Raw genomic sequence first — 23,709 nt, 5'->3', positions numbered from 1 at the left:
CAACTGATCAGTGGCATTTGCAGAAGAGCTAATGCCACTGATCAGTGGTTATTCATTTTGCAAGTACCTCTAATACTTGTCATCTTACCTGACAAGATATTGAAGAGTGACTGGGATGTGGCGGGTGGAGGATCTCAGGTGGTGGCCAGAGCTGAGGGCGCCGAGGATCTCACCCCCATGAGCAGGTGGCTCGAGGGGTGGACCTTCCTGGCAGGGTCGCCTTCATGAGCCTGCCTCGTTCAAGGGGACGATCTCCGAGGACCGGCCACGAGGAGAGGGCCCGAGAGCCGCTGCGCTTCTACCAGCAGACCAGGGACAACAAAGACCTCGTCATGCTCGTCATCTCTTGCAAGTTCGTGGAGGTTATGAATGAGTGGCTGGTCATCAAGCGGCTCCCGCACGTGGTCAGGCTGTCGGCGAACAAGTGGTGCGTGTTCTGGATGCGGGTCCAAAACTTCGAGGGGCACATGGTGCTTGGCCGGGGCGGGAACTACTTCTGCCGCCGCCACCAGATTGTCCTCGGCAACCTCATTGTTGTGCGCATCTCAGGACTCCGCCTAAAGTTTTAAATCTACAACCACGACTACTCGGTCGTGTGTAGGTTTCGTTGCACCAGGCACAGCTGCGTTGGTGACATTGAGCATACGATGTAGTTAGCATGCAATGTAGTTAACTAAGATGGTAGTGTTGAACTTGTTATGGTCTATCGCTAGAACTTATGGTACTTATGTTGTGAACTTGTTCATATTTTGGCCAGGAGTAGCACCCTGGCGTGGAGCAGGGAAGGAGGATGCCCCCGCTGTTAGTCTAAATAATTTGTTGTCATTTTCGTTGCTTGCTTTGTTTGATCTCATTTGGTTGATTCCTTTGTTTGATCTCATTTGGTTGATTCCTTTGTTTGATCTCATTTGTGCTTGCTATTGTTCTAATCATGTGGTGGTAAGGCCACCACATTTGAATTGGGTGAGCAAAACACAAACGTTGTTTGCAACCAAACAGCTGAAGTTTGCATCTGCTCACACCCTAAACACAAAAACGGCAACCAAACAGCAGAGGTAAGTGCCCCTTCATGCGATGCAGGCAACCAAATAGGTTGCATCTGCTGCATATGATGCTTTATATGAAGAACCAGACTGGCTGAAGATGGACATGCAATGCAGCTACTGCAGCAAACTGGAACCAAACACGCCCCAAATGTCAAATACACATACATCTTCTATGACGATATATATCTGCAGTTTCGAAATGCAGCTTGGCCACACCGTCTTGCACGCGCACCACGACACCGCCGCTGTGAGTGTGTGAGCTCGCTCGTTCGCTCGCACGTGGTTTTGCTCCCCCGAGATGAGGGCCGTGTCAACGTGGCAGCTGCTCCTGTTGGCGGTGCTGTGCTAGTGCATCGGTGTCGCGGCCGGCGAGGGCTGGTGGTGCAGGTTCCCGGCCGTGTTCAACTTCAGCGACTCCAACTCCGACACAGGCGGCTTCTGGGCCGCCTTCCTGGTGCAGCCGACCCCGTTCGGTGTCACCTACTTCGGTTGGCCCGCCGGCCGCCTCGTCATCGACTTCATAGGTAGGTACCTACACTCGCCATTGGTTTAATCGTATAATTTTGACAGCTTGACGCTAGTGATCAGCTCAGGCCATGGGGCTGCCGCTGCTGAGCCCCTACCTGCGGTCCGTCGGCTCTGACTTCCGGCACGGCGCCAACTTCGCCACTCTCGCCTCCACGGTGTTGCTTCCCAACACGTCGCTCTTTGTCACCGGCATCAGCCCCTTCTCCCTCGCCATCCAGCTTCTTCAGATGAAGGAGCTCAGCAATAGAAGATGGCTCCTCTTTCCCCCCTTCCCCTTCCCCCTCTCCCCCCGCTCCTCCCCGCTCCCCGTCTCCCTCTCGCCTCGATCTCGCCGTTGGCCCGGGCTCCTCTCCTCTGAGCGCGCCTTCTCCCTCACCCCCGTCGACCCCCTCGTCGCCTGTTGTTCGGGGTGGCTCTCCTCACATCCTGTGCGCGATGGCCCGCTCGGTAGCCTCGCCTGGGCCGTCGGCCTGTCCTGGATCTCGTTTATGGGCGTTGGGGGATGCAGAGGACTCGGCTTCCGATTTGGAGGTATGTGCTTCGTCCGCTGCGGCGGTGGCGGTGCCGGTCATCCCTGCGTCAGGTCGGGCCCGGGAATTCGCCCCGGGTGGTGGGGTCGGCCGGTGGCGGAGTCTTTTGGGTCGTTGGGGTGGCTGCGTGTCGGTCGGTGCCGGCACAAGGCGGGGAGGTGCATGGCCCCTTCCCCTAACTGCGGCCTCCTCGGTCCTTCTCCCTCCTCTGTCATGGCGGAACCATGCGCCTTGGGCTCTCCGGCGGGTGGGGCTGCTCTTCCCTCCCCTCTCCGGCCGCTGTTGGTGGCGGCTGTGCCGGCGGGGGGCGAGGGAGGCTGTCGGTCTAACCCTAGATCGGACGCGTCCTGTGTTGGGGGTGGGCCCCCGTGGTCAGCTGGGCTTGGTGGCCCCCTGTCTGGATCGGGCTGGGCCGTTTGGGCCTCCGGCTCTGTCTTCTGTTGATGCCTCCCCCCTCTTCCTTCTATGGCCCCGGGGCAGTTGGTTGTGGCCACTGCCCCACATGTCTCCGCTTCCCCGGCCCACTGTCCCGCTTCGGCCCAAGTTGGCCTGGCCAGCCTTGGCTACTTATAGGTGCGACGTGGTTCTTCCCCTCCCCTCCTAGGGTTTCCAGCCTCCGCCGCTGATATTCGCAGAGCGCGTCGCCCTATTCGTCTTTTCTCCAGATCCAACTCCATCCCTCCTCCTCTCCACCTCTCCTTCGTTGAAGTGCTTGCCATGGACAAGTCCAGGGGGTCTTCTTCCGAGGCCCTCTCGGGCTGCAAGCATGCTCGTGAAGATTCGTCGGCAATGGTGTCGATCTGGCGTATGAAGCGGAGCTGCGGTCTATGCTGGAGGCCGAGCGGGTGGCGCGCGAGGTATCGCAGGAGCGTGAGGCTTGGGCGGTTGGGCCGGAGTGGCTCCAGCATGACGAGCAGGTGCGCTCGGTTGCCAGATCTGGGTCGAGGCTGCCTGGATCTGGTGGTGCGGTGGCGTCGGGGCAGGATCCATGGGAGGCTGCTGCTGCTTCGGCTGGTGGTCGCTCTTCCTCGTCGGTGCCGCATTCGGCTCCGACCAAGGGTCCGGTTCCCCCACCTCGGCCTCCTCCTCGCTCGTTCATGACTGGTGTTGGTGCTGCCTCCCAGTCGGGTCCGTGCTTCGGCCCTGGTTCTTCTTCTTCGTTGCCAGGTGGTCACCGCGCACACTCTTATGCTCCGGGCGCCCCCTCTGCTGGCCTTGGAGATGACATCCTACCCCCGCCCCGCCTCCTCCTCCCTGCCAGCACCCTGCGGCATCAGGCCCTTCTCCGTCTCTATCCTGCTTTACCTGTCATCGACCGGGCCACTTACAGTCCAGATGCACCAATCCTCCCTTCTGCCTAATCTGTCGCTCATATGGTCACCTAACTATTGACTGCCGCAATCGCTCCAAAAGTCCCTCCTTCATTCAGTTTGGGATGGTTTTACCTGGCTGCTCCTTGTTCGCTTTGGATGCTGATGTTCATGTGGTGATGGATGTGTCGTCTCTCTCTAACGCGGCCATCATCACTGTCTGTGGCCAGAAGATTTTCCCATAGACTCTTCTGGAGGGTTTGAAGATTTGGGATGAGGAGGGTTGGGACTGGCAGGTGTGCCAGCTTTCAGAGTTCGAGTTTGCAGTGGTCTTTCCCTCCAAGGAATGTCTAAGGATGATCTCCTCGTGCACTAGTTTCACTCTTCCTCTAAACCAACTGGTGGTGTCAGTTAAAGCGGCGACCTGTGGTGCTAAGGCGGTTGGCCCTCTGTCCAAGATATGGGTGCTGGTTGACGACGTGCCAGTGGGCTTACGTTCTACTGAGTTCATGATGGCGTTTGGGAATCTCATTGGCAAGCCCATTGAAGTTGATGCGGACTCTTTGGGCAAGGTTGGTCCGTTTCGGCTCAATGTGTGGTGTATTGATCCTGTCTGTGTTCATGGTGTTGTGGATGTTTTCCCATCTCCCGAAGGTGTGCGCTTACGAGTCCGGGTCGAGGGTGATGTTGTCCATGTTCCTCCTCTGACCCCTTCTCCCAAGGCGTCTAATCAGGATGACAAGCAAGGTGATGGCTCGGCTGGTGGGCAGTACCCGAGTGGGGGCTCGGATCTTTGGTTTACTCAGTCCGAATGGGATAAATTGGAACCTCATGATCAGGAGCTGCTCAGGGACAATGCCCTGGCTACTAACCCTCAGAAGGATGATCTGGCTCCCCGTGAGAAGGCTGCTAGCAAGGGTACACCCTTCTCTGGTGTTTGCTCCAACGTGTCTGCTCGCCCTCAGTCTCCCTCCTTCTCTGGGATCGAGGATCTTCCTGCATCTCCCCCGCGATCCACCGAGCTCACTACTAAGAAGAAGAAGAAGTCGTCGATTCAGAAATTCTTTGCAAAGAGCAGGGCCTCCTCTGGCTCCAAGCATTCTTTGGTGGGTCTGGCTCGCCGTCTGGACAAGGATCTGGGGTTTGCTTCGGGATCTGGCCCAGGCCCGGCATCGCCTGTGCGGTGCTCTCCGTTGCTGCGTTCTCCGGCATCCACGGCGCGCAAGGGCAGGCGCGTGCGTGACTCTGGTGTTTCGGTGGCGGTGAGGGCTGAGAGGCATGCCGCGGCCAGGGATCTCCCGCCTTCAGGTTCGTCTGTCCATCCCCATCCCCCTCCCCCTGCTTCCCCTATCCGCCTCGTTTTACCTGCATTTTCGGATGATCATTTGCTTCATATTATGTCCGATGTTGGGATGTCTGTTGCATCGGGGCTGGGCTCTCCCTCTCGTCTTCTTTTTGCCATCAGGGCTAATGATGTTGCCCAGGCTGCTATTGCCAAGGCCATGGAGGTCGCGACTGCTATCGGGCCTGTTGGGGCCCCGAGTCAGTCTGGGGAGGATGGAACGACAAATGGTTGTGGCCAGTCGCTTCCTCCTCCTTCCATTGCGAAGAAAGGGCTTTCCAAGCGTTCTAAGCCTTGTCTGGCCCCGTGCAGATCGAGCCTCCGTATTAAAAACCTTTCCTATAAATGAAAGCTCTTTTTTGGAATGTTAGAGGTTTCGGCGCTAGGGGGCGTCGCGACCAGATTCATGACTTGGTTTGTGGAGAACACATTGACATTTTAGGGCTGGTTGAAACATTTAAGGAATCCTTCTCCCCTCCTGAACTGTCTGCGGTGGCAGGCATGGAAAGGTTCGACTGGCACTTAATCCCTGCCTCGGGCCATTCTGGGGGCATCTTGATAGGGTCGAGACGGGAAATGTTTGATCTTATTACCTTTGATCATGGCATCTTTTGGTCTAGATGTGTGGTACATCATCATCAGCTTAACAAGATTTGGGAATTTATGGTGGTCTATGGCCCCGCGGATCACTCTCTTGCCCCTTTGTTCCTGGATGAGCTTTCTATTAAGATTGAATCCTGTAATATTCCCCTTCTAATTGGTGGTGATTTCAAGTTGCTACGCTCCTCGACTGATAAAAATAGCCCTAACTTCTCCTGGCCCCTTGCCAATGCTTTTAATGAGTTCATCAGTAATTGCACGCTCCGTGAGCTCCCTAGGGTGGGGGCACGGTTCACCTGGTCTAATCATCAGTCTTCTCCCGTTCGGTCAGTGTTTGATTGGGTCTTTGTTTGTGCTAGATGGGACTTGCTTTTCGCTCGTGCGGTGCTGAAAGCCAGGAGTGCGGTGGGCTTCGACCATGTCCCCCTCGTCATGGACGCGGGCCTGCCGCCTGTGGCTGCTTCTCGCTTCCAGTTTGATGCTTCCTGGCTTGTGGTGGACGGTTTTTGTGACATGATGGCTTCCAAGATTGCTATTCTTCTTAACGCCCCCCCCCCCGCCGCTCCTTTGGCTCCATGGATGATTGGCTCAAGGTGTCTTATGAGATGCGTAAATTCTTAAGGGGATGGTCTCGTAATTGGGCTGCCGATCTGCATAGGGACAAAGAGGTCCTTGAGTCTCAACTCCGAGACCTGGATCTCGCTGCGGATCGGTCTGGTCTCTCTGCTTCTCAATGGGCCACTCGCTACTCCCTGGAAGATGCTCTGATGGTGTTGCATCAGCAGTCCAAAATTTACTGGCGCAAACGCGGCACCCTTAACTGGACCCTGAAGGGTGATGCTATGACAGCTTATTTCTTTGCTATCGCCAATGGTAGACGCCAGAGGTGTCTCATTGATAGTCTAATCATTGATGGGGTCAGGACCTCGGACCAGTCTCTAATCTTAAATCACATTGTTGGGTTCTACTCCAATCTCCTCAGCTCCAAGCCGGACCCTGGGCTTGCCTTCTCTTCTGACTTCTGGGACGCGGGAAGTAAGATTTTGTCTGAAGAAAACATGGGATTGATAGTTCCTCTTTATGATGAGGAGATTTGGCAGGTGATTAGTTCGGCCAATCCGAATGCTGCCTCTGGGCCTGATGGTTTCTCAATACCCTTCTTTATGAAATTTTGGCCACAGTTGCGGGTCCTCGTGTGTAAGATCATTCAAGGTTTTTGGTTGGGGACAGTGGATATTTCTTGTCTTAATTATGCTGTCATTTCTCTCATTCCTAAGGTCAAAGGAGCTTATCTGATCTCGCAGTTTAGGCCTATTGCCCTCATTAATAATTTTGCCAAATTTCCGGCCAAAGGGCTCGCCACGCGCCTCTCTCCCATTGCCCATCGTACCATCAGTCCGTTTCAATCGGCCTTTATTAAAGGTCGTTTCATCTTGGATGGGGTTCTTTGCTTGCATGAAATTGTGCATGACCTTAAGATTCGTAAGTCTAAAGTGGTGATTCTTAAACTCGATTTTGAGAAGGCTTACGATTCGGTGAGCTGGCCTTTTTTGCATAGGGTTTTGCTGGCTAAAGGGTTTGAGGGGCCTTTAGTTCATAGAATCATGCAGCTGGTCTCGGGAGGCCATACTGCCATTTTTGTTAACAGCCAGGTTAGTAAGTTTTTTGCCAATGGTAGGGGCCTGCGGCAAGGTGATCCCGCTTCACCCATTTTGTTTAACTTCGTAGCGGATGCCTTATCCCGTATGTTGTCCAGGGCAGTTGCTCATGGGCACATTTCTCTGGTTAGTTCTAATCTTCTCCCCCAAGGTATAACCCATCTCCAGTATGCGTATGACACGATCATTATGGTTGAGCTGAATGATGCTTGCATCGCGCATGTCAAGTTCATTCTTCTCTGTTTCGAAGCGATGTCTGGTCTTAAGATCAACTTTGCCAAGAGTGAAGTTATTGTTACGGGTGTGGACGAGTCTGAAGTTGTGCGGGTGGCACACCTTCTTAACTGTAAGCTAGGAGTGTTCCCTTTCAAATATCTGGGCCTTCCCATCTCTTCGGATGTGCTTCATGTGAAAGATTTTGCCCCGGTGGTTACCAAGGTGGGTGAGGGAGTCCTGGACTAGGGGGTGTCCGGACAGCCGGACTATCATCGTCAGCCGGACTCCAAGACCATGAAGACACAAGATTGAAGACTTCGTCCCTTGTCCGGATGGGACTTTCCTTGGTGTGGAAGGCAAGCTTGGCGATACGGATATGTAGATCTCCTACCATTGTAACCAACTCTTTGTAACCCTAGCCCTCTCCGATGTCTATATAAACTAGAGGGTTTTAGTCCGTAGGACATAACAACCATTACAACAATCATACCATAGGCTAGCTTCTAGGGTTTAGCCTCCTTGATCTCGTGGTAGATCCACTCTTGTACTACCCATATCATCAATATCAATCAAGCAGGAGTAGGGTTTTACCTCCATCGAGAGGGCCCGAACCTGGGTAAAAACATCGTGTCCCTTGTCTCCTGTTACCATCCGCCTAGACGCACAGTTCGGGACCCCCTACCCGAGATCCGCCGGTTTTGACACCGACATTGGTGCTTTCATTGAGAGCTCCCCTATGCCGTCACCGATAGGAAGGATGCCTCCTCCCATCTTCAAGGACGGTATTTTCGCCAAAGGAGCCTTGGCCGCCGGCCAAACTATCCGGCTAGGTGGTTTTCTTATGACCGCCTGTCCGGCCACCGCTTCGACAATGACCTCTCAGGTCGTCAAAAGCAATCTTCACGTCAGCTCGGAATTCGCCGAGCGGCTGGATCCAATAGAGCTCTCGTCCGTAAACGAGCTCTTGGATCGCATCGCCGCCCTGGGAGTCGCTACAGACTACAATCAGATTGGGCTTAAAACCGATCTGAGAGAGATTAACTCTCCCCAGGTCACCCACCACGTTGTAGTGGTAGAGGAACAACGCGGCGACTCTTCTCCTGTATTAAAAACTATTCATGTCCGGACTCCCAGACCCTCCATGCCGAATTTCCGCGGAGGGATGGACTTCGATCAAGCACTGAACCTAAAGTCAGGCATCGGACCGGACTCGTTGGACAGCGTCCAGCAATCCAAGCTTCCAAGTTTGGAAACTTCTCGGCCCTTGAGCCTCGAGATGGGTAGGGTTCCGGACTTAATTCCACCCACCCGCCCAGACATATGCGATCTATCTCTAATCTGGCAAGAGCCCGCTGAAACAGTACATCACTACTGGGCCAGACTCCTCCTGGTTATGGACAGGATAAAGGACTGTCGAGAGGAAAACGCAATCTCAATTTTTTGCAATAATTGCACGGACGAGGGAATCTTGAACGCCGTCAGCCGTCGCGAAATTACACGCTTTGCCGACCTGGCGTCCATAGTACGAAAGTACTGTGCGATGGAGAGTTTGCGGAAAACCAAAAATAAGTTTTGGGACAATCCGGCCCCGAATACAACACTAGTCCGCAATAAAACGGTGCATTAGACTCAGGCACCAGATACAAAAACCAAAAAGCAAAAAACCCATAAAGGGCACAGAACCATACTGGAGGGATGGCTTAGCGGACCCTGTAAAATTCACAGTACAGAGGGCGCCATCCCAACACATAGCCTTCGAGCATGTTGGATATTATGGCAGGTGGCCAAAAGTGGCGAGGAGCTTCTAGCCCCGGAAAACCACTCCAACAATACCGGTACGGTATCAACAGTCTTCGAGACTTTCGCATCAAATAATATGCGGAAACGAACAATCTGCAGCCTCGCCGAAGTCTACCAAGTAGCAACAACAAATCCATGGAGCGGCACAGCCATCATCTTCAACGCCAGCGACGAACCTAAATTCCGAACAGCCCGGGCACCAGCCGCACTGGTGCTTAGTCCAATAGTGGACGGCTTTCGACTTACCAAGGTCCTCATGGATGGCGGCAGCGGATTAAACCTCATCTACGAGGAAACTCTTCAAAAAATGGAAATAGACTGGAGCCGCATTGAGCGAAGCAGCACAACCTTCAGAGGAATAATCCCTAGCCGGGAAGCGTGCTGCACCGGAAAAATCACACTTGATGTGGTGTTCGGCTCGCCGGACAATTACAGATCCGAAGAAGTCACGTTCCAAGTGGCCCCGTTCAACAGCGGATATCACGCTATATTAGGACGAGAGGCATTCACAATTTTTCAAGCCGTACCCCATTACGGGTACATGAAGCTCAAAATGCCTGGGCCCGGCGGAATAATCACTCTCGTTAGTGATCCGGACATAGCACTCCGCGCCGAAAACAAGACAGCCGCATTAGCCCTGGAGGCACTATCCGAAGCCCTAGCGGCAGAAGAACTCACCGCGCTGCGCTCTACTGTGAATAGGGACGATGTGATACTCGATAAGAGATCCAAGTCCACCTCCTTTAAACCAGCGGACGAAATAGTAAAATTCCAGGTCCATCCAACGGACCCGACAAAGACGGCTTCCATCGGGGCACAGTTGAACCCTGATGTAGACGCCGCACTGCGAGAATTCCTTCGGGAAAATTGGGACATTTTCGCCTGGCACCCTTCGGATATGCCCGGAATCCCACGCAGATTGGCAGAACACAGCCTAAACATCCTAAAAGGATTCAAGCTAGTCAAACAGGCTCTTCGACGATTTTCCGAACCCAAAAGACAGGCAATGGGAGAAGAGCTAGCCAAACTATTGGAAGCCGGATTCATCAGAGACATCAAACATCCGGATTGGCTAGCAAACCTGGTAATGGTACCAAAGAAGGACAAATCCTGGCGCCTATGTGTCGATTTTAAAGACCTCAACAAGGCCTGCCCAAAGGATCCCTTCCCCCTCCCCCGCATCGACCAGATAATCGACGCTACCGCAGGACACGATTCATTGTGCTTCCTTGACGCATACTCCGGCTACCATCAAATCAAGATGGCGGAAGCGGACCAAGCCGCAACGGCATTCATCACTCCATATGGACCATTCTGCTTCAACACGATGCCCTTCGGACTTAAAAACGCCGGCGCAACATATCAGCGCATGATTCAAACATGTCTGGCCACCCAGATCGGCAAAACAGTAGAGGCATACGTAGACGACGTAGTCGTCAAAACCAAACACGTCGAAACTCTAGTAGACGACTTGAGGCTCACATTCGACAACCTCAGAGCATATGACATCAAGCTGAATCCGGAAAAATGCGTTTTCGGCGTACCAGCCGGAAAGCTCCTGGGCTTCATTGTATCCGGTAGAGGAATTGAAGCAAACCCAGCCAAGATCCGAGCTCTGTCACAGCTAGATATTCCAAAAGACCTCAAACAAATACAAAAATTGACTGGATGCGTGGCGGCTCTAAGCCGCTTTATCTCCCGTCTAGGAGAAAAGGCATTGCCCCTCTATCGCCTCCTTAGGCGCACCGAACACTTCGAGTGGACGGATGCTGCCACTGCCGGACTCGAAGAAATAAAAGCCATATTGGCAACAAATCCGGTCCTGGCTGCGCCCAACCTGGGCAAACCAATGTTGTTATACATCGCGGCAACACATCAAGTTGTAAGCGCGGTACTCGTCGTCGAACGAGAGACAGAAGGGCATAAATTCCCTCTTCAAAAACCAGTGTACTACGTATCCACTGTGTTAACCCCCTGCAAGTCCCGTTACCCGCACTATCAAAAGATAGCGTATGCGGTGTTCATGGCATCCCGGAAGCTCCGACACTACTTTCAAGAGTGTTCAATAACAGTGGCCTCCGAAGTACCCCTCAACGACATTATAAACAACCGCGACGCGACGGGCATGATTGCAAAATGGGCCATTGAGCTCTTACCATTCGATATAACTTACAAACCTCGACGAGCTATAAAGTCACAAGTTTTGGCCGACTTTGTCGCTGAATGGACCGAAGCCGAACTCCCTAAAGAGTACGGAGCATACTCCAATTGGATTATGCACTTCGACGGCTCTAAAATGTTGGCCGGATTGGGGGCTAGCGTCGTATTGACGTCCCCAACCGGGGACACAGTCCAATATGTACTTCAGATAATGTACACGGACTCCAACAACGCAGCCGAATACGAGGCCCTCTTACATGGCCTCCGGATGGCAATCTCCATGGGCATTCAACACCTAGAGGTGCGCGGGGACTCAAACCTTGCAATATCCCAAGTAAATGGAGACTTTGATGCCAAGGATGTCCTTAAAATGTCAGCTCGGTTCGAAGGACTCGAATTCCACCATGTAGCCAGAGATAATAACCAAGCAGCCGACGTATTGGCATGCATCAGCGCAAAACATGACGCTGTCCCTCCAAACATCTTCCTGGAACGGCTGTTTAAGCCATCCGTACTATGGGAAGAGGAGTCCGGAAATAACAAACCGGAAGCAGCCGCACCAACCGACACAGAACAATCTGACATAACTGGCGATTCAGCCGATGAAATAACACCTTCAGCCCACGACATAATGGCAGTAATCCCCCGTGGATAGAGCCATTCCTAGCCTACTTGCTTAGGCAGGAACTTCCCGAAGACCAAAATGAGGCCCGCTGCATAGTTCGGCGATCAAAGCCTACAAGGTCCATGAGGGAGAACTCTATAAGAAAAGCACAACCGGAGTCCTTCAAAGGTGTACCTCCGAAGAGGAAGGGCGAAACCTTCTGGCTGAAATTCATGCCGTACTAGGCGGACACCACGGCGCAGCTCGGGCCATTGTAGGAAAGGCATTCCGTACAGGATTTTATTGGCCGACGGCCCGGGCAGATGCTCAGGACTTAGTCCAAAGGTGCGTCGGTTGTCAGCTCTTTGCTAATTAGAGCCATATGCCACCCACCTCCCTCAAAACTATACCCATCACCTGGCCGTTCGCGGTTTGGGGGCTTGACATGGTTGGACCCCTTAAAAGGGGAACCCACAAGCAAAGATACCTATTGGTCATGGTGGACAAATTCACCAAATGGATAGAGGCCAAGCCAGTTAAAACGGCAGAGTCCGGACCAGTGATAGACTTTATCTCCGGGGTAGTACACCGTTATGGTGTCCCCCACAGCATCATCACCGATAACGGCACGAACTTCACGGCCGACGAGGTTAAATCATGGTGCAAAAATATGGGCATTAAGCTCGATTACGCTTCAGTCTATCATCCTCAAACCAACGGTCAAGTGGAACGAGCAAATGGTCTAATAATGAGCGGCATCAAACCCAGACTAGTGCGGTCACTTACGAAATCTGACACGCACTGGGTAGAGGAGCTCGACTCCGTACTCTGGGGGCTGCGGACAACGCCCAACCGTACTACCGGATTCACACCATTTTTTATGGTATACGGCGCAGAGGCAGTTCTGCCCTGCGACATCATTCATGACTCACCTCGAGTGCGCATGTACGAAGAAAGAGAAGCCGAGCTGGATCGGCAGGACAGCTTGGACGCATTGGAGGAAGAACGCGACGTCGCCAAGGCTCGTTCCGCATTCTATCAGCAGCAGGCTCGAAGATATCAAAGCAGAGAAGTACGGGCCAAGACTTACAACGTTGGCGAACTAGTTCTACGCCTGCCAGACAAGAAAAAGGACAAGCTCAAGCCCAAATGGGAGGGCCCCTTCATTATTGGTCAAGTCCTGACCGGCGGAGCGTACCGTCTACGAAATGCGTCGGACAACCGACTCGAGCCGAACCCATGGAACGCAGCCCGCCTCCGAAGATTCTATGCCTAGCGCCGGACTAAGAGTTCGTCCCCTTCCCCCATCCAAACTTTTACATTTTAGCTGTCTTTTGTTTCTCTTTCTTCTCTCAACCCTTTTCCTAAAAAGCCCTTAAAGGCCTACTTGCGCATTGTTCGCACACACTTGATGTGCCATCCGCACTCATTATACCTGGGGGCTTCTTTACCAGAAGCTTAATTATAAGGGCTTCATGCCCAGCACATGTGTCAAGCTTCCACATGTACCTTTTATTCACCATTATATGCATCGATATGACTTAAGTTTTGGCCAAGCTGGGTTGCCTGGCTCCTGTGCTTACCCCTACGTTCCCGATTGTTCGGCTAGGAGGTAAAGGGAGCACCTCTGCGATTGTTACTGCCGGGTCAGCCGGATGTGTACCTCAGACTGGGTGAAGCCGAAAGCTAGCGTTCTTAAGGGAATATTCGGTCGGTGACTTGAAAGATGATTTTTTACCTACTTATTTATCTGCCCCCAGATGTTTTTCTGCTCTTTTCGCAGACCGGACATGCACTTTAGGGCATGCCTCCCAGGGAAAGGAACCCTTAACGGAACTATTCTCCCTGGAAGATGTTTCTTACTAACCATGTAATATAACATAACTAGTTGGGCACTTGTCTGATAAAGCACTAATGACCCCTACGCCTGGTCTCCATGCATGCCCCGGTTGTTTCTTAACCGAGAAGGTATTCGGACACACTCCGGACTCTAGGGTCCCGAGGTTGAAGCGAAAAGGTCGGCAAAGACAAACGATCTACAATCCGGCTAGAAGGCATTTTACATGTCATTTTAAAATACATTGTCAAATCGACTGACTGTATTCCTCCTCAATCCCGTCTAACAGGCTGTCTAATTTACAGTCCCGTTGGGAAAATTTAGCGGCCAATTCTACTTGGCCGTATACTAAACTCACAGGGATCTCCTTCCCATCGGGCCCCACAGGTCCGACCTCGGCCATGTGGTTGGGATCCGCCTTCTTGTACCGCGTCTTCACCATGGCCCAGGCCTCCCTGGCACCTTGGCGGCAGGCCGAAATCTTCCATAAACGAAAGCGCTGCCGCATTCCCTGAAGCTTCTCCACACGCTCCCCAAGGCCCTCGGGCAGGGAGAGGGCTGGCCATAAAGCCTGGACGACGCCGCTCATTGCCTGCCGAACTCGTTCGAGTAGCTGCAACAGTTCGGGAAGTTGATCACCCGTCGATACGGGCATCTCCTCCGCAGGGCGACCTGTGAGTATACCTACAGACATATTTTGTCAATTGACTTCCTCGCCGAACTCTTCTTTTCAAAGGAGTTCGCTCAAGCACTTACTATAGATGCCGCGACGAAGCCGCTGATTCTTCTTAACGGAGCCAGACAGCTCGACCCGAACACCTTTCAGCTCTTCTCCGAGCTGGGCGTGGGCATCCTGGAGCTTGTTCCTTTCCTGCTGCACTTTATTCAGCACCCTCTCGCCGGCCTTCAGCTGGCGCAGTAGTTCTTGCCTGTCCGGATCTTGTCCGGCAGCACCTGCAATGTCATTATTAGACTTGCGCGCACGCCGCACACCACTTATCTTTTTAAAATAATGTGTTACCAGGAGGGGTCTCTGTGTTTCCTCCTGCGGCAGCAAGTGCGGCCTCGAGTTGGGCCTTGCACTCTTGCAGCTCCTGAGACAGTTGGGTATTCTTCTCCGTAAGATCCTGCGTTTCAAATGATCCTTAAATCAGTTAATATAACTACTTTAAGTCTCGGGGGCTACTGGCATATACAACTATTAAATTCTTTTACCCGTATGTCTTTTACATACTGCTCCGTGGCTCTGGTTAAACCATCTTGAGCAGCACGGAGGTGCGCGTCCCCCGCGTTAAAGGCATTCAACGCCTCAGGGGAGAAGCACGCGTCACGAAAACTGTCCGGCGGCGCCTGTGGTTCATGGCGCTCTCCACCTCAGACTTGGTGGCGGACAGTCTGTCGGCATCCTCCGTTGGAGGAGTGTCCGGCCTGCGCCTTGCGCTCGCCTCCCCCTCCAGACCAGGTGCTGGAGCCTGGCTGGTAGAGGTTGGATTGGCAACCTCTATGCCCGCAGTTCGGCGGGCGCTTTTTCTCCTACAAAAAGTCATGAGCACTCAAACGCTTCCTAGGAACGTTGCTCTAAATAACGAACTGTGAGCTATACCTTTGCGGCGACGTTTCGGTCCGTGCTGCACTCCTCTTCCGCCTACTGGGCCGGACTGACCCCTGTTGGTCAGCCGCCGCGGGCTCGGCTTCACGCCTTGGAGGCGCCTCCTGCAAAGCGCCATCGTATACGGTGGTCAGAAATGAGCAAGGAAGGAATAATGGTGACAGGACCTCGGTCACAATCACCTGGGAAGCCGGATATAGTCCGGGGTAGTCAGCCGTAATGGCGACTAAAGCATTATACATGCTGAGCTGGTGGAACACCCCGTCGATTAGCTCCACCTTTATGTCCCGGTCTTCTTCGGAGGCCGGATCCTGGGATCTTTCCGGATCCTCGGGTTGCGGAGCTGGGCTGAGCATGCCCTCCACAATCCGACGCAGTTCCTGCATCGAAGACATAATATAAGAAGCTTAAACTTCGAAAGCATGGGTCAGACACACAGAGTGTTCACTTACCCAACGTCGGGGATTATTCATGGAGAACCCATTCAACGGGTTCGTCTGAAGGAAGTCCTCCTTCTCCCCCTTGTATAGGCCGGACAGGATCTTCTCTAGGTCCTCGGCCGAACCCGGCCCCTTGCGGCTGTGACGGGTGGCATTGTCCTCCCCGTTGAAATCCCACATAGGGTGGCCCCTGTATTGCAGCAGCTGCACCCCCCACATAATGCATGTTGCCATGACTCCAATCATGGTCAACCCGGAATGGGCCAGTAACCTTATCCGGCCCATCAAATAATGGACACTCTTGTCTTCCTCCAGTTGGGGGCTCCGTGGGTGCCAGCTGAGGCGCTTCTTCAAAGGAGCATTACTGAACTCCGGGAGGCCGATCCGAACATGGTCCGGCAGTGGAGCGTCTTCTATGTAAAACCATTCTGAAGGCCAGTCTTCGGACGCCTTCTTAGGGGTTCCGGATAGATATCCGGTCCCGGCGATGCGCCAAATTTCGGCACCGCCCACTTGATATATGGACCCCTCGTGAGAGCGGGGCACAAGGCAGAACAACCTCTTCCACAGTGCAAAATGGGGCTCAACACCCAGGAACAGCTCGCAAAGAGCTACGTAACCCGCGATATGCAGGATAGAGGCGGGCGTAAGGTGATGGAGCTGGAGTCCGTAGAACTCCAGGAGCCCGCGGAGGAACAGATGTATAGGAAATCCGAGTCCCCTTATCATATAAGGGACGAAGCATACCCGCTCCCCTTTGTTGGGATTTGGGGTAGCCTCCGCTTGCTTCCCACCTTGGTAGGTGGCCAACCCGGCTCGAACCGGAACCATGAAGGCCGGAGGGAGATATCCCTTCGCTTGGAGTGTCACCAGCTCGTTGTGCGGGACAGAACATCTCCTCCAATCTCCCGGCAGAGGGCTGGGAGCGCGAGAAGAGGAGCCGCGTCGACAGTCCATGATGGAATGGATTCTTGGTCAGAAGCGTTCCGATGAGTACTCGCGGAAGGAGGATGGTGTGATTTGGATCTGGATTCTTGCCTCTCTTATAGGCAGATTATTTGCACAGCTAGGGGGTAAAACATAAAAGATACCCTGGCTTTTCGCATTCGTGCGACGTGTGGAAGATGGCCATTATTGGGCGTGGAAGCCAAGAAGTGCAACATTGATGAGGAAGCCGGACACTGTCCGGCAGGTACGTGGAGCTTGAGGGAGAACCCGCCTTGCAACTGAAGGAAATATGCCCTAGAGGCAATAATAAAGTTATTATTTATTTCCTCATATCATGATAAATGTTTATTATTCATGCTAGAATTTTATTAACCGGAAACATGATACATGTGTGAATACATAGACAAACATATAGTCACTAGTATGCCTCTACTTGACTAGCTCATTAATCAAAGATGGTTATGTTTCCTAACAATAGACATGTGTTGTCATTTGATTAATGGGATCACATCATTAGGAGAATGATGTGATTGACATGACCCATCCCGTTAGCTTAGCACATGATCGTTTAGTATTCTGCTATTGCTTTCTTCATGACTTATACATGTTCCTGTAACAATGAGAATTATGCAACTCCCGTTTACCGGAGGAACACTTTGGGTACTACCAAACGTCACAACGTAACTGGGTGATTATAAAGGAGTACTACAGGTGTCTCCGAAGGTACATGTTGAGTTGGCGTATTTCGAGATTAGGTTTTGTCACTCCGATTGTCGGAGAGGTATCTCTGGGCCCTCTCGGTAATAGTCATCACTTAAGCCTTGCAAGCATTATAACTAATGAGTTAGTTATGAGATGACGTATTAGAGGACGAGTAAAGAGAGTTGCCGGTAACGAGATTGAACTAGGTATTGGATACCGACGATCAAATCTCAGGCAAGTAACATACCGATGACAAAGGGAACAACGTATGTTTTTATGCGATTTGACCGATAAAGATCTTCGTAGAATATGTAGGAACCAATATGGGCATCCAGGTCCCGCTATTGGTTATTGACCAAGAATGGTTTTAGGTCATGTCTACATAGTTCTCGAACCCGTAGGGTCCGCACGCGTAACGTTTCGATGACAGTTTTATTATGAGTTTATAAGTTTTGATGTACTGAAGTTTGTTCGGAGTCCCGGATGTGATCACGGACATGACGAGGAGTCTCGGAATGGTCGAGACATAAAGATTGATATATTGGAAGCCTATGTTTGGACATCGGAATAGTTCCGGGTGAAATCGGCATTTTACCGGACTACCGGGAGGTTACCGGAACCCCCCGGGGGGTTAATGGGCCTACATGGGCCACGAGGGAGAAGAGGGAAGGAGCCAGGAGAGGGCCGCGCGCCCCTCCCCCTCCTAGTCTGAATAGGACAAGGGAAGGGGGGCGGCGCCCCCCCTTTCCTTCCCCTCTTCCTCCTCTTTCCCCCCTTCTCCTACTCCTACTTGGAAAGAGGGAGTCCTACTCCCGGTGGGAGTAGGACTCCCCCCCTTGGCGCGCCCTCTAGGCCGGACGCCTCCTCCTCCCTGGCTCCTTTATATATGGGGGCGAGGGGGCACCCCAAAGACACACAAGTTGATCTACGGATCGTTCCTTAGCCGTGTGCGGTGCCCCCTTCCACCATATTCCACCTCGGTCATATCGTCGCGGAGTTTAGACGAAGCCCTGCGCCGGTAGAACATCATCATCTTCACCACGCCGTCGTGCTAACGGAACTCATCTCCGGAGCCTTTGCTGGATCGGAGGGCCGGAGATCGTCATCGAGCTGAACGTGTGCTGAACTCGGAGGCCCCGTACGTTCGGTGCTTGGATCGGTCGGATCGTGAAGACGTACGACTACATCAACCGCGTTGTGCTAACGCTTCCGCTTACGGTCTACGAGGGTACGTGGACGAACACTCTCCCCTCTCGTTGCTATATCATCACCATGATCTTGCGTGTGCATAGGAATTTTTTTGAAATTACTACGTTACCCAACAGCAACGCCGAAGACTACATGCGTGCTGGACTTATCGTCATTGAAGCCTGGTTCGGGGGCTACTGAGGGAGTCCTGGACTAGGGGGTGTCCGGACAGCCGGACTATCATCGTCAGCCGGACTCCAAGACCATGAAGACACAAGATTGAAGACTTCGTCCCGTGTCCGGATGGGACTTTCCTTGGCGTGGAAGGCAAGCTTGGCGATACGGATATGTAGATCTCCTACCATTGTAACCGACTCTTTGTAACCCTAGCCCTCTCCGATGTCTATATAAAACGGAGGGTTTTAGTCCGTAGGACATAACAACCATTACAACAATCATACCATAGGCTAGCTTCTAGGGTTTAGCCTCCTTGATCTCGTGGTAGATCCACTCTTGTACTACCCATATCATCAATATCAATCAAGCAGGAGTAGGGTTTTACCTCCATCGAGAGGGCCCGAACCTGGGTAAAAACATCGTGTCCCTTGTCTCCTGTTACCATCCTCCTAGACGCACAGTTCGGGACCCCCTACCCGAGATCCGCCGGTTTTGACACCGACAGTGGGGAACAAGGTTCTTCCTTGGCGTGGCAGGTATAATACCAATGCAGGCAAAGTGGCTTTGATCAATGCTTGCCTGTCCTCCCTCCCCATGTTCTTATGGGCTTCTACCTCCTTTCGGGTGGGACACATGCTGGTTTTGATAAGCATCGCGGGGCGTTCTACTGGAATGCTACTGATAACCGCCGCAAATACCGTTTTGTTAAATGGAAGCTGATGTGTAGGCCCAAAAACCTGGGGGGTTAGGGATTATTAATACTTCCATCATGAATCAATGCTTGCTGATCAAATGGTGGTGGAAGATTATGAGTGCGGAGGACCAGCCCCTCTCGCTGTCTATTCTTAAGGCTAAATACTTCCCCTCCTCGAGCCTGATGTTTGCTAACTCGCGTGCGGGCTCTCAGTTTTGGAAGTCCCTCTTCAAAGTTAGGCCGGTGTTCCAGTCCTTCGTCAAGTTTGTAGTCGGGGATGGCTCCTCTATTAGGTTTTAGCTTGATTGGTGGTGTGGAGATTCACCCCTCTCAACGACTTTCCCCACTCTCTTCTCTTACTGCTCTGATCCGGATATCTCTATTGCAGAGCTGGCCGCCCATGGGTGGAACCTGGCCTTTCGTCGATCCTTGTCGCCTGTAGAGTTTGAAGACTGGCAACGCCTTACTGCCCTCATCCCCTCGCTCTCGACGCATAGGGATTCGGTGATTTGGCCGCGCTCTGCCTCTGGTCGCTTCTCTATTAAGTCGCTTTATGCTAAGCTTGTTGGTGGCACTCCTACTAATCGTTTCTCCCAGATTTGTAAGGCCCGGATTCCCCCTAAGATTAAGATTTTCTTATGGCAAGCCTTTAGAGGTCGGTTGCCTTCGGCTGATTAGATTCGTAAAAGAAATGGGCTGGGCTCCCAATTCTGTGCTTTGTGTGGTGCTTTGGAAGATATGGAGCATATTTTTTTCCATTGTGTCTTGGCTAAGCTCGTTTGGAGCTGCGTGAGAGAGTGGCTTCTGGTTTCTTGGGCCCCTACCTCCTTTGCCGAGCTGCGTGGCTTGGCAAGCAACTTGTCTGGCGTTTCCAGACGTATCTTTTGGGTTGGTTTGGGGGCTCTATGCTGGTCCCTTTGGACGACTAGGAACAAGTTTACTATTGAGCATATTTTTCCGGCTAAACCTGTAGATTGCTTATTTAAATCATGTGCCCTCTTGCAGCAGTGGAAATCATTCACTAAGGTCGACGACCAGGACGCGCTTTCTATGCTAATCTCCAAAGTTCGGGCTTCGGCCGTTCAGCTATGCAGACAAGAGCAGGAGGCTTAGCTTCTTTTGGGACCGTAAGACTAGTTGTAGTTGGGATGTTTCTTTTCCGTCCTGTGTGCCGTGTACTGGCGAGGGAGCCATATACCTGACTACTTCTCTTTCGTTTGACCCGCAGTTTGGGTCTGGTTGCTATGTGGTACGATCTGTTATGTGGTGATTCTTGCCTTATGGCTTTATTTATAAAGTCGGGCGTATGCCTTTTCTCCAAAAAAAAAAGCTCAGCAATAGAGCGATCGCCTCCGGTGCCACCAGTGGTAAAAAGATCAATCTCCTGACCAGTAAAAATACACTACATGCTCTGAATTTTCTGAATTTTACAGCTAAAACAGAGACTGATCGTTCGCTTGAATTTCAGGGCAACTTCCCCCGCCCGACATTTTCGGCAATTCTCTGTACACGATTGACATTGGCCAAAATGATTTCACCTCTAACCTAGGGTCACAGAGCATCGAGAGTGTCAAGCAAACGCTTCCTTCAGTTATCACCCAGATCTCGTGGGCTATACAGGTAATTTGGAGTATCACAAATGGTGGTTGATATTACTTCAAATGATCAAAATAACTGGCAAATCTGATGGACTCCATCATGTGTGGCACCTGCAGAACTATTTGTAGGACTTGTACAACATCGGGGCTCGCAAATTCATGGTGTTCAACATGGCACCAATCGGGTGTTACCCAGCTTTTCTCGTGGAGCTTCCGCATAGCAGCAGTGATCTTGATGAGTATGGCTGCATGACAAGTTACAATAGCGCGGTTGTCTACTACAATGAACTGCTGAACAACAGCTTGACCGAGGTTAGGAAGACGCTGCAGAATGCGTCAATCGTGTATGTCGACAAATACTCTGCCATGCTCGAGCTGTTCAGGCATCCAGAAGATCATAGTGAGCTTTCTCTCCGATCTTTTTCTGCCATCCAACGATTACATGAATCGGTTTGGTTCATAGCCATATCTGAAATTACAAGTTTCGAGTACTACTGAAGCTGGTCTGCTGATGATTTCAGGGCTCAAGTATGGGACCAAGGCCTGCTGCGGATACGGTGGTGGAGCTTACAATTTTGACCCAGATATGTACTGTGGCACCAACAAGATTGTGAAGGGCAACATCGCAAGTGCGATAGCCTGCGGAGACCCGCAGAACTACGAGAGCTGGGATGGAATCCATGCCACTGAAACTGCAAACTTGTTAGATTAAATTGCAGTGATGAGTGGCTCCTACTTATATCCACCTTCCGGTTTTTCAAAACTTTGCCAGGCCTCATAGGCTGATCACAGCACAACACAAGTTTAGTTAGAGACAGTGTTGCTGACACGACATTACGCATTCTGTCAGTTAACAGCTGTGTAGTATAGAAAATAAGAGCTTAGAGTAAGTGTGTCATGTTATAGAGTGTTTCTCTTATAATGAACCACATGTTGTAAACTTGTTAGATTAAATTGTAGCCTGTTGCAATTGTCGACTGCAAATTTCTGATGCACAAGAACCATCATGAAGAATCACAACAAGAAAAACTCCAGCACAAGAACCATTTCCAGACTGAAAACATTCACCCAACGTAACATCGAAGGACAAAACTTAATTAACAAGATATGAGAAATGGAGATAAAGTAGATTACATTCATTGCAAATTTCGAACTAGCAGACAACACATAATTCAGAATCACATCACATGTCACCACTTCACCTTCAGCTTTTTTTTTCCAACCGGGCTCGCACCCCTTTCCATTGCAATCAACGGAAATACACAGTCTAGTAGTTCTCCAGGTATCATACCCAAAATAATACGACCATGGACCAAAATAGGACTGAAAGGGGAGGAGCGAGCTGGAGCATCGATAGCAAACCCACCGTTGGAAGACCCTGAAACGGACCATCCGTCATGGGGCGAAAACCTGACGACACTAACTAGCCACTACCTAACCAGAAGAGTTGAAGAACTGAAAAGATACGCACCCACCCAGGGGCAGAAAGAAGCCATAAGCCAACATCTGATAGATTTTCAGAACGGGCATCAAACCCCAGTGGAAATTACTGAACTGGCAGGAAGAACAGGTTAGCCGATCTGGATCCCATCTCCATCCCTCAAGAGCATCCTGCCCTGCGAGTAATACATGCCCGCCAGAGCTGCTGCCGCATATGCCAGCCTTTTCACCCCTGCCTGGAACTTCGTCCTGTCTTCTCCTTTCAGCAATCCTGCCCAATACAACATAAAAGAACAAGCACTGAAAACAGCCTCCAGCGGAGTACGAGCAGTTTAATTGTCGAAAGTGACTTTATTTCGAAGGCACCAGATTCCCCAGCAAATAGCAGCAATAATCATCATATAGAATTTCTTCCCACCTGGGAAAAATTTATATAACCATGCCCATCACTGCCACAAAGACCGGGGACAGCAGGAAGCCCCAGCCGTAATTCCCAAGGTCTCCCAGACCGTTCGAGCTAGTGGACATGTAAAGAATAGATGATTTGCATTTTCCATATTAGTACAGAAAGAGCAAACAGGATTCCCGGGCCAATTCCTCTTCCGCAAATTATCCCGCGTAAGCACAACATTTTGAAATAGCTGCCATAGAAAGATTTTAATCTTCAATGGAATACTAGCTTTCCAGATCCACTTAAAATTAGGACCTGCCAGATTCCTCTCCAACCATTCATATACAGATTTGGTAGTAAATCTCTTTTTTATCGAGATTCCAAAAAACTGTATCAGGGGATGTATTTAAGGTAATTTTCTTAGCCTCAGAAACCACCCACTCCCACTGATCATTTACCTCTCCAAACAGCCTACGTCTGAAACCCATTTTGTAATCTTTTGCCACAAAATCGGCAATAGTCCCATCCTGATCTTGACATATACTGAATAAGACAGGAAACTTATCTCGCAAAGGAGTATCATCTAACCATGGGTCGTGCCAAACCCTAGCAAGGTTCCCACTATTGATCTTGACAGCCCTCCCTACCATATATGTCTTCTCGACCTTCATAATTGCTTTCCAACAAGGGGAATCCGAGAAACGGCTATGAACATTAGCTACTGTTTTGTTTTCGAAGTACCTGGCTCGTACAATTCATTGCCACAACCCATCGCTAGTTTCGAATTTCCACCACCATTTAGCCAAGAGACTTATATTCTGCTTATGGAGATCCTTGATCCCCAAACCCCCTATTCTCTTGGATCGGCAAACCCTAGCCCATTTAACCATA

At 51.4% G+C, this 23,709-nt stretch overlaps 1 protein-coding gene across 1 annotated transcript; it reads left to right on the top strand.

Annotated features, from left to right (window-relative positions):
- Positions 1-224: 224 nt before the first annotated feature.
- Positions 225-21,699, top strand: LOC123157566 (GDSL esterase/lipase At4g01130-like). The gene is made up of 8 exons (XM_044575848.1): positions 225-562; positions 1,239-1,293; positions 1,396-1,570; positions 1,635-1,809; positions 14,043-14,080; positions 20,858-21,009; positions 21,117-21,387; positions 21,509-21,699. Exons 1-8 carry the CDS (start codon positions 225-227, stop codon positions 21,697-21,699), a joined length of 1,395 nt encoding a protein of 464 aa, XP_044431783.1.
- Positions 21,700-23,709: the final 2,010 nt, after the last annotated feature.

This window comes from Triticum aestivum, chromosome 7B, assembly GCF_018294505.1.
Source record: "Triticum aestivum cultivar Chinese Spring chromosome 7B, IWGSC CS RefSeq v2.1, whole genome shotgun sequence".
In the NCBI taxonomy this organism is placed as follows: Eukaryota; Viridiplantae; Streptophyta; class Magnoliopsida; order Poales; family Poaceae; genus Triticum; species Triticum aestivum.
This window is presented reverse-complemented; position numbering and strand designations above follow the sequence as displayed.

Bases quoted from the DNA above. Each gene is read 5' to 3' on its own strand.
- LOC123157566 (XM_044575848.1), top strand. From the start codon at position 225: ATGAGCCTGCCTCGTTCAAGGGGACGATCTCCGAGGACCGGCCACGAG. The intron at 14,081-20,857 runs GCCTCCCTGGCA...CTTGAATTTCAG, and splicing joins GCGTCTTCACCATGGCCCAG to GGCAACTTCCCCCGCCCGAC. The intron at 21,010-21,116 runs GTAATTTGGAGT...AACTATTTGTAG, and splicing joins AGATCTCGTGGGCTATACAG to GACTTGTACAACATCGGGGC.